The sequence below is a fragment of the Caretta caretta genome, chromosome 24 (assembly GCF_965140235.1).
Source record: "Caretta caretta isolate rCarCar2 chromosome 24, rCarCar1.hap1, whole genome shotgun sequence".
NCBI classification, from domain to species: domain Eukaryota; kingdom Metazoa; phylum Chordata; order Testudines; family Cheloniidae; genus Caretta; species Caretta caretta.
In genome coordinates this window covers 3,660,398-3,671,164 of record NC_134229.1, presented here as the reverse complement: position 1 = coordinate 3,671,164, position 10,767 = coordinate 3,660,398, and the positions used below count along the sequence as shown (strand labels likewise).

The window sequence follows — 10,767 nt, the reverse complement described above, 5'->3', positions numbered from 1 at the left end:
GGGGCCCCAAGGTAAAGGGCACTGGGGTCTGGGAGGGACCCAGGGGCAGGCGAGACACCGGCCAGTTGGAGGTGCTCTGTAGGCTGGAGAGCTAATTCCCGAGACGACCAGCAGGAGGCGCTGTGCCGGTGAGTCTCACTTCGCTGCAATCGTCCAAAGAAATTTGTTGAGGTTTTAATTGCTGGGTGCCACGTGAGCGCACTGAAAACCCAGCCTCCCCGCTCCAGCTACGTTCTTTCACATCCTCCTTTCCACCTTGGCCTTCTTTCCTCTGCAGGTTCTTGTTCTCTCAAGAATCCCTTTCCTCCAGGGAGGCAGGGGCACCTGCAGGCCAGAATGCTGAAGCTAGACTGGTGCTTGGTTTTGTTCTTAGTTCTGACCTGTGGCCAGCTCTTCGGCTCTGGGGCTGCTCCCTGCTGCTCGGGATGTGCCAAGAGGTGATGCCCTTTGTGTTTGTGCAATCCCGGGGCTGCCGGGGGAGCGAGGAGGTGGGCGTAAGCGTGAGCCTCGTGCTAACGAGACCCTACGACGGACTCTCCCCCCCCCTGCTGTTGGGCTAGAATAGCACGTCGGCCCCAGGTTCTCCACCACACCGTGTCGTGCTTGCACGGGTCCCCACCGTTCTGCACCCGCCAGTGGGCAGGATCGTGTCTTAGCATCCAGCCTTCTCAGGGAGCGTTGAGTCATAGGTGCTCTTTGCACACAGTTCACACCTCTCCTCCACCTCCTCCGTGTGGGGAGCGAGGTGTCCTTGCTCATGCAGCCTGAGATAGCCTTGGCTGGTAACCTCAGACACCTTAGACTCTGCTTCTAATGGGCCCGGGGTTTCCCACGCCGGGGAGGTGTCCCTTGAACTAGAAAGGGTGGAACCTTTCCTCCCCGTTTCTCCTGCTAGCCACTTGCCTCTGGGGAAAAACACACCTGGGATTAGTGGAGCTCAGCATGCAGAGATGGCCTGGGATTAGGGAGGTGGATTATTGGTTCAAAGAGAGACGGGGCTGCCCCTAATTCTCATTCACACTGAGGCCAGGACACAGGGTCTGCAGCTCACGACATGGGCACAGGAACATGGAACCTGCCAGAGCAGATCAGGCCTGTATCGAGCCCCGTATCCCACCCCCAACAGTGGCCCAGCAGCAGTGCTTCCCAGGAAGGTATCAGAAGCACGAACTGGGCTGAAGTGGGATAATCTGCACTCCCAATTCTTAGGGGTGAGAGGCAGGTTTTTCTTGGTATTTATCCTCGTTGGGGGTGGGGGTCACAGACATGGATGCCCCATGTACCTATCCATGTTGGTTCCACAGCTTCACGGGAAAATGAGTCACCCGCAGGAGACCAGTGGGGATGTCGGTCAGCGCACGAGAGTTATTCCTACCTTGGCAGAGAGTAAAGCGCCTTCAGGAGTTAATGGATTCACCCCTTAGATACACCAGCTTCTCCTAGCATAACCCAGGCCCCCAGCTAGGGCAAAGCCACGCAGATGCGATCGGCCATAGTGAACGGACAGGGCCGGGCTGCGATGCCTACAGAGGGGATTCTGTATTGACACTGCTGGACGCAGACAGACCCCAGGGCTCTCTCTGGCTCCCAGCCTGTGCTGCCTTTTGTCACCTCATGGGGTCTCCTTAAATCCTAGCCCGGGCTAAGGGAGAAGGAATGGATTGTTGCAATTCCACAGGGTACACAAACTTTGCTGTGCCGTGGGGCCCCTGGCTGGGCAGTGCTGGGCAGGGAGGGCAAGTGTCTGTCTGGCACATTTAACATATCCCCTGCGGAGCAGAACTCCATGGGGGGAGGGCAGTGGGTCAAACACCACCAGGTGTATCGCGCCTTGTCTCTGCAGAGCGCCATGCAGATGGAAAGCGTTAACAGGCTATAAAGGTAAAGCAGGATTGCAAGAAGGGATTTGCCCCTTTAGTTACTCCTGTTTCTGCTGGAGGAACCCATGACCCTCAGCTGCAGACGGTCCATCCGTCTGTAATGAATATAAAAGGAGAGGCTGCTGGACACAGATAGACCTTGTGATTTGCTCCCAGATTCCTAGCCAAGGAGAGCATGTGCCTGCTTGACTGAGTCAATGGATGCCCTGGGTAGGCTCCACTGGTGGGACTCCTGGAGCCCCAGCCCCAGGGTAAAGCTGTGCATTGCTGGGGGGATGAACTTCCAGCAGTTCAAATGCTGTCGGCCTTCCCCCAGGGAGCAGCTGCCCTGGCTGGTGCTGAGATTCCAGTGATGAACCAGAGAAACTCTCCAGCTGGCAGGAGCAAACACAGAAGCAGGTGGGGCAGATGCTGCAGCAGGGACAGACGGACGCTGACCACACATCAGGCATTCTCCTCCCTGGGCTGATGGGGCTGATTCCTCCAAGCCATTCCCCCTCCATCCAGTCATCTCTGCCTCATTTCACCTGCCTTTCAAACACCCTTCCTTGTCTCTCCTCCCCTTACCTTTCTTTCCTTTTGGCTAATCCCTTCCCACTTTAACCTTAGTCAGAGAATTTTTAAAAAAATACATCCCCACCAAAAAAATCCCCCCACAAAAAAAACCCCCCAAACCGTGGCACTAACAAGCTGTTTGCGAACCGTCATTTGCACGTGTTATGTCCCTTTTATATCCTAGACCAGCTGGTGCTGACTCAAAGGTTCTGTTTTTTTGGAGGGAGTCTTTGGTTGCCTCTTTAGATTAATAGTTTTTAATGCCAGAAGGGATTGTTCTGACCTCTTGCACAGCACAGGCCAGAGACAGGGGCAGCGAGTTATTTGGGCCCATGGTGCCTGGGCTCCAGCAATATTCAGGGCCTGGGGGCCCGGCTCCACCAGTGTATGGGGCCGGGTCTCTCCTCCGGCCCCCCAGCCACCCCTGCGCACCACCCTCCCCACCCGCTGCACTCAGCTCTGCTGGCTCCTGGCATCAAATGCTGCTGCAGGGTCCTAGTGCCCCCCTCCTCCCATTCACTAGTGCCAGGGCAGGCTGACCCTGACCCTGCTCTTCCACCTTGGACCCTTCCCTTTTCCAGCAGGACCCTCCACCAGCACATGGCGCGCCCCCCCCCCCCCCCACACACAGTCACTGCTCCTGCCCCATGCGGGGCAAGGGGTAGCCCCATCCCTCACCCCCAGTGAGGCTACAATGAGGGGCAGCAGCAGGGGAGCAGGCCACGTGTGATGGCAGCTCCCGGTCCCCCGCGGCACCCACCGCAGGGGAGGTGAGGGGGCTTCCTGGATCTGAGAGGGGCCCTAGGAGCGTGTCCAGTGACAGTGGTGCGAGGTGAGTGTGCTGCTGTTGGGGGAGGGAGGATGGCTGTGGGGAGTCCTCCTCTCTGGACCCAGCCCCAAGGCAGCCTGCCTGCACCCCAACTCTTCATCCCCCATGGAGGAGGTCTAGATTCAGGTCTGCACCAGTGATGGGTAACGCCCCATGATTTCCTCTTGTATCTAATGGCTACTGCCCTTACCTCTGCTGGAGGCTGTCTGAAGATTCAGGCAGGCATCATCACTATGTCAGTTATACTCAGATCATGTTTTTCTTCACAACCACAAATGCTTTTTTGTAATGAAAGTAAAGATTCTGACTCCATCACATGCGTCTGAGAAGTGGGGCCCTAGGCAAGTGCCTATTGTGTCTGTCTTAATCCAAGTTTCCCTTGTGACTTTAAAAATAAAAAACCACCCAATAGTCTGTGATAAAGCCTCAGCTCCTGGAGACAGATTATAATGCAAGAATTTCAGCTTTCATTTAAAAAAGAAATTAAGTTTCTAGCCCTCCTGGTTGCTGAGAAATGTCGGAAAACTGATCTTGAAAGACTAAATAAACCAGAAGGCAAATAAAAAGCCCCAGATGAGGTATAAATACTGGGATATCCCCCTGCTTCTTTGAGGGGGAAAGGGCCCCCTGTTTCTGCCTATGGGTGTGTGGGAAGGCAGAACGAAGGAGCCCATGCTCTATTTCTAGGGTGGGGCAACAGGGTAACGTGACTGGACTTTTACAAGAAATTGCAGAGGAAGTAAGACGGTTATTATAGTTGAACACCATACCTAAAAACTGAACTCAAACTGGAGAAAATGAGATTACCTTGGTTTTGGGGGTTTGCAGTCCTCGTTTGCCATGAAGCTGGTAAGTTCTGCTTTTAAGTGATGTTTAATTATATTTATTTGACATATATGTTTGGACAAATGTAGGACTGGTAAAACGTATTGGACTGAAGGCTCTCAGCATGACGGTCCCTGCCACGCAGCAAGGACAGCACTGGGAGTTGCAAGTTTCATTCACCCTGCCCTGCTAATGGACATGATCCTGTTTCCCTTGAAGGCAGCCCATTGTCTTCGATAGTGCAGGATTGAGGCTTATGTGTCTCCATTTACTACACTGGTATTCAGTGGATCCAGCCCAAAGTCTACATATACCTATTTTATGTACTGGTTTCAGAGTAACAGCCGTGTTAATCTGTATTTGCAAAAAGAAAAGGAGAACTTGTGGCACCTTAGAGACTAACCAATTTATCTGAGCCTAAGCTTTTGTGAGCTACAGCTCACTTCATCGGATGCATACTGTGGAAAGTATCCAAGATCTTTTTATACACACAAAGCATGAAAAAATGGGTATTTACCACCACAAAAGGTTTTCTCTCCCCCCACCCCATCGATCATTCTCCAAGCATGGGGGGCTACAGCCGGCAGCATGGACTTCCTGTCCATCACCTTGAGCAATTTATGCCACGTGTAGGGCAATAATTGGAGCCACAAAGTCCTGGCAAGGATTGTGCCACCAGTCACATGTGATCCATAATTTATGGAACCAACAAAATCAGCCATTCTATCCATAACATGTTTTAGTTCTGGAAACTCGGAAACTGCAAAAATAAATATTGAAAATTGGTTCTAGGTCTGTCGCCCTCCTAACAAAAATGCTGGAAGTGAGTACTAATCTTTTAAGTATCTTAATATGGAGGTTACTATTTTTGATTGTGAATTTCTAAAGGAGAAGAAAATTGGGTCCCTTGAGTCCTATGTGTTAACTCTGAAAATTAAGAGGCTGCTGTTTGTTTCAAACTATTAATATAAATGCTGTCATTACGCAGGAGCGGATTCTCTAAATGCAGTTTCCTATATCATGGTTTGTTAAGTTTAATTCTCCAGTGGCTCAGCGATGTAACTAGCCGTTTAAATTGTTCCGAACTAATGCATGCCTGAGGACCCTAGCTGCTACTCCTACCTGGCTAGTGTGTCTCCCACTTTTGTGCTTGGGCCAGTCACTTCCAGACCCTTCGGCAGAACAAAGCCCCGGCCTGTACCACCTTGGCCCACAGCAAACTCTGCTGCTGATGGGCCCGTAGTCCTGGGATGGTCCAGTGGAAGATGGAATATCCCAAGGCCGAGGCTGAAGGAAGTCTTTAGAATGCAGCATACAAAACGGCAATTATCACCCTAAGAGAATATTCTATCCCAAGGATGCAGAATCCTCCAGCCAAGTTTAAGCCACTCCAGGGGTGTTGTGGGGGGGCATTAATGGGGTGTGGCGCTGAACAGCGGAGCTCCTGTCTGACTCCTTGGCTCCCCATTGTGCACCTGTCCCAGTCCTGCTTCAGAATCCAGTACTTTGCCTCAATGAGCAGCCTCACTCCCTGATTCCATGTCCCCACCTATCTCTATCTTATGCTCCTTACCCCGATCCACCATTTTCTCTTGCATTTACATGTTAATTCACATGAACTGGGGATTGGAGGAAACTTTTCACTTGGGAGCTGGGGTAGGGGGAGTGCTGGTGGCATGGAATTAGGGAGTTGGCTTCCCGGGGGCTAGAGAGCAAGAGACAGGGTATCAACAGAAAGGTCCACTGGTTCTCCCCAGATCGACCCCCAGGCCTGCCCACTGTCTTAATCCATGGACCTCAGGATGCGAATTCCAGTCATTCTGAGCTGTGTGTGTTAGACAGGGGTTTCCTCTGACAAACCACAGGGGATTTGTCAGAAGGAGCAGCTGTTTCCACAGGAACTTTAATACCCATATCTTGTAAGTTTGCCTTTGTTTCCCCCCACTCTCCATGGCCACTGTTATTCAAAGAGGTTACGGCAGTGTACTTGAACTAGTATCTTCCCTAAATGCTAATGGCTGCATTGACAAGAAATGCACTTACACAGCCTTAAATGAATCAAGATGATGTGTGTGTGAACTATATTGGAGCTGAGATCTGCCATTTCTGCAGAGGAGGAAAAAAACAGAAAATATAATGGGTTGTAAGAAAGGCCACACTGGGTCAAGCCAATGGTCATAGAATCATAGACTATCAGTGTTGGAAGGGACCTCAGAAGGTATCTAGTCCAACCCCCTGCTCAAAGCAGGACCAATCCCCAACTAAATCATCCCAGCCAGGGCTTTGTCAAGCCCGACCTTAAAAACTTCTAAGGAAGGAGATTCCACCACCTCCCTAGGTAACGCATTCCAGTGTTTCACCACCCTCCTAGTGAAAATGTTTTTCCTAATATCCAACCTAAACCTCCCCCATTGCAACTTGAGACCATTATTCCTCGTTCTGTCATCCGCTACCACTGAGAACAGTCTAGATCCATCCTCTTTGGAACCCCCTTTCAGGTAGTTGAAAGCAGCTATCAAATCCCCCCTCATTCTTCTCTTCCGCAGACTAAACAATCCCAGTTCCCTCAGCCTCTCCTCATAAGTCATTTTTGTTGCCCTCCACTGGACTCTCTCTAATTTTTCCACATCCTTCTTGTAGTGTGGGGCCCAAAACTGGACATAGTACTCCAGATCAGGCCTCACCAATGTCCAATAGAGGGGAACGATCACGTCCCTCGATCTGCTGGCAATGCCCCTACTAATACATCCCAAAATGCCATTGACCTTCTTGGCAATAAAGGCGCATTGTTGACTCATATCCAGCTTCTCGTCCACTGTAACCCCTAGGTCCTTTTCTGCAGAACTGCTGCCTAGCCATTCGGTCCCTAGTCTGTAGCGGTGCATGAGATTCTTCCGTCCTAAGTGTAGGACCTCTGCACTTGTCCTTGTTGAACCTCATCAGATTTCTTTTGGCCCAATCCTCTAATTTGTCTAGGTCCCTCTGTATCCTATCCCTACCCTCCAGCGTATCTACCTCTCCTCCCAGTTTAGTGTCATCTACAAACTTGCTGAGGGTGCAATCCACACCATCCTCCAGATCATTAATGAAGATATTGAATAAAACCGGCCCCGGGACCGACCTTTGGGGCACTCCGCTTGATACCGGCTGCCAACTAGACATGTGTTGGATCATATTAAAGAAGTTCTGTATTAAAATCACAAATGAGTTTGATTCCCCATAGTTTAAATTCCAGAGTATTACTAATTCAGAGGTCTCTTGGTTTTTGGTACTGTTTCTCTCCCTCTATGTGTGAAACTTGCAAGCTGCTAATTGCGTTAGTACATTCTAAGATAGAGTCTGTTCTCAAGGCAATTCTTTGTAACAACTACTCACACAGAGAGAGACTCAAAGCAATACTCTGTAACAACAGAAACAGCACCCAGAGACTCCCCGCCCTTTTGTTGTATTCATCTCGCTTTGTTAACAATTCTGATTAAAATAGAGATAGAGGATGTATGTGGATGGATGCTTGGTGTGGATAATAACTGAATGACCAGGGAGGTGCCAGCCTAAGAATGCAGTGTCCATCGGCCGAAGAAGGTGTCAAGTGGAAATAACCAGAGGACCCCCCGGAGGGCAGACTGGAATCCACCCAACAACCTCAAGGACAGGAGAACCAAAGACCAAGATAACGTCTGGCAGCACGGAGCCGTCAGGAACGTGCCATCCGCTGATGATGAAGCCATTCCCATAGACTGGCCTAGGATGAAATTCCTATAAAAATGGACTCTAGAAAGTGAGAACTTTGGGGTCTGATTCTGCAAACCAACTTCCAGGAGCATCAGATGAGCATCTAACAAGGCCCTGCTCCCGCCTCATGTCCAGGCCACCTGGCCAGTGGCTTGGCATGAGCAACTCTAAGGCTGGCTGAGAACAACCTCGCAGAACCTGTGTGTGTGTGTGTGAATAAATATGAGATTGAATGGAATGTTATAGCTATAACTAACTGCTTACTAGGATTCTTTCTGTATTCACAATAAATGTGGTATTTTGCCTTTTCCCCTTTAATAAGATCCTGCTGGTTTTTAATTTATTGGTATAACACATGGAGCCATTGATTACTACCCGTTGAGCCCAACAATCTAGCCAGCTTGCTATCCACCGTATAGTCCATTCATCCAGCCCATACTTCTTTAACTTACTGGCAAGAATACTGTGGGAGACCGTGTCAAAAGCTTTGCCAAAGTCAAGGAACAACACGTCCACTGCTTTCCCCTCATCCACAGAGTCAGTTATCTCGTCATAGAAGGCAATTAGATTAGTCAGGCATGACTTGCCCTTGATGAATCCATGCTGACTGTTCCTGATCACTTTCCTCTCCTCTAAGTGCTTCAGAATTGATTCCTTGAGGACCTGTTCCATGATTTTTCCAGGGATTTTTCCATTTGGCCCAATATCCTGTTTCAGACAGTGGCCAGTACCACAGCTTCAGAGGGAATGTACAAAACAGGGCAATTTTGGAGAGATTCACTGTTTTCTTCCCCTCTCAGCTTCTGACAGTCAGAGGTTTAAGGTTGCCCTGAACATGGGGTTCTGTCCCTGACCCTCTTGGCTAATAAGTAGTGATGGGGTTCTTTTTTGAACCCTGTTATACTTTTTGGCCTTCATAGCATCCCATGGCAATGAGTTCCACAGATTAATTGTGTGTTGTGTGAAAATGTATGTCCACTTGTTTGTATTAAACCTGCTGCCTATCAATTTTGTCAGGTAAAACCCGTAGTTTTTCCCTTCTCTGAAGCTTTTCTCATTCCACTATATCCTTTTTTGAGATGGGACAACCACAACTGGACACAGTATTCAAGGTGTGCAGTAACATGAATTTATAGAGTGGCATAATGATATTTTCTGTCTTATTTTCTATCCCTTTCCTAATAGTTCCTAACATTCTGTTAGCCTTTTTGACTGCTGCAGCGCATTGAGCTGAGGTTTTCAGAACACTGTCCACGATGACTCCAAGATCTTTCTTGAGTGGTAACAACTAATTTAGACCCCATCATTATGTATGTGTAGTTGGGAATTTTTTTACCAATGTGCATTTCTTTGCACTTATCAACACTGTCATTTTCTTGTCCAGACACCCAGTTTGAGATCCCTTTGTAGCTCTTCACAGTCAGCTTTGGACTTAACTATCTTAAATAATTTTGTATCGTCTGCAAACTTTGCCACCTCACTGTTCACCCCCTTTTCCAGATCATTTATGAATATGTTGAACTCCACTGGGCCCAGTACAGAGCCCTGGGGGACCCTGCTGTTTATCTGGCTTCATTGTAAAAACTGACCATTTATTCCTACCCTTTGTTTCCTATCTTTTAAACAGTTACTGATCCATGAGAGGATATCCCTTGATGATCTAGCTTCCTTAAGATCCTTTTGTAAGGGACCTTGTCAAAGGGTGGGATGTTAGATGGGGTGGGATCTGAGTTACTACAGAAAATTCTTTCCTGGGTATCTGGCTGATAAATCTTGCCCATATGCTCAGGGTTTTCCTCCAGGGCAGATTGGAAGAGGCTCTGGAGGTTTTTCGCCTTACTCTGTAGCATGGGGCACGGATCTGAGGACTTCAATAGCTCAGACAACCCATAGGTGAGAGGTTTTTCGCAGGAGTGGGTGGGTGAGATTCTGTGGCCTGCATTGTGCAGGGGGTCAGACGAGATGATCATAATGGTCCCTTCTGACCTTTAATATTTATGAAAAAAAAGGCTTTTTGAAAATCCAAGTACACTATATTGACTGGATCACCCTTATCCACGTTTGTTGACTCCCTCAAAGAATTCTAGTAGATTGGTGAGGTATGTCTTCCCTTTACAAAAGCCACATTGACTCTTCCCCAACAAATTGTGTTTATCTCTGTGTCTGATAATTCTGTTCTTTATTATATTTTCTACCAGTTTTCCTGGTACTGAAGTTAGGCTCACCCACCTGTAATTGCCAGGATTGCCTCTGGAGCCCTTTTTAAAAATTGGTGTCACATTAGATATCTGCCAATCATCTGGTATAGCAGCTTGTTTCAGCGATAGGTTACATATCACAGTAGTAGTTCTGCGAATTCATATTTGGGTTCCTTCAGACCTCTTGGGGGAATATCATCTGGTCCTGGTGACCTGCTGTTTTATTTAGCAGTTTGTTCTAAAACCTCTTCTATTCACACATCAGTGTGCGACAGTACTTCAGATTTGTTGCCAAGAAAGAATAGCTCTGATGTGGGTACTTCACCAATACCCTCTCCAGTGAAGATCGATGCAAAGAATTAATTTAGCTTCTCTGCAATGGTCTTGTCTTCTTTCAGTGCTCCTTTTGCACTTTGGCCATCCAGTGGCCCCATTAACTGTTTGGCAGGCTTCCTACTTCTGATGTACTTTAAAAAGTTCCTGCTGTTAGTTTTTGCATCTTTAGCAAGTTGCTTCTCAAATTCTTTCTTGACCTGCCTTATTGTACTTTTACACTTATCCTGCCAGAGTTTACGCTCCTTCCTATTATAGAACCATTGAAGTCTAGGACTGGAAGGGACCTCGAGAGGTCATCTAGTCCAGTTCCCTGCACTCAAGACAGGACTAAGTATTATTTTCTAGACCATCCCTGACAGGTGCTTGTCTAACCTGCTCTTTAAAATCTCCAATGACGGAGATTCCACAATCT

At 48.5% G+C, this 10,767-nt stretch overlaps 1 protein-coding gene across 4 annotated transcripts in view; it reads left to right on the top strand.

Moving 5' to 3' along the window:
* Positions 1 to 3,823: 3,823 nt before the first annotated feature.
* LOC125625802 (SLAM family member 9) overlaps positions 3,824 to 10,767 on the top strand; it is a 45,629-nt gene continuing 38,685 nt past the window's right edge. For 2 of the 4 annotated variants that reach the window (XR_012666013.1, XM_075123077.1), the window contains exon 1: positions 3,829 to 4,113. Coding sequence is in view for 3 of the 4 variants with exons in the window: in XM_075123077.1 (XP_074979178.1) it covers positions 4,062 to 4,113 (52 nt within the window). In the remaining variant the exon portion in view is untranslated. Of the gene's footprint in view, positions 4,114 to 10,767 lie in introns of all 4 variants that reach the window. The other 2 variants (XM_075123079.1, XM_075123078.1) reach the window with 2 other exon arrangements.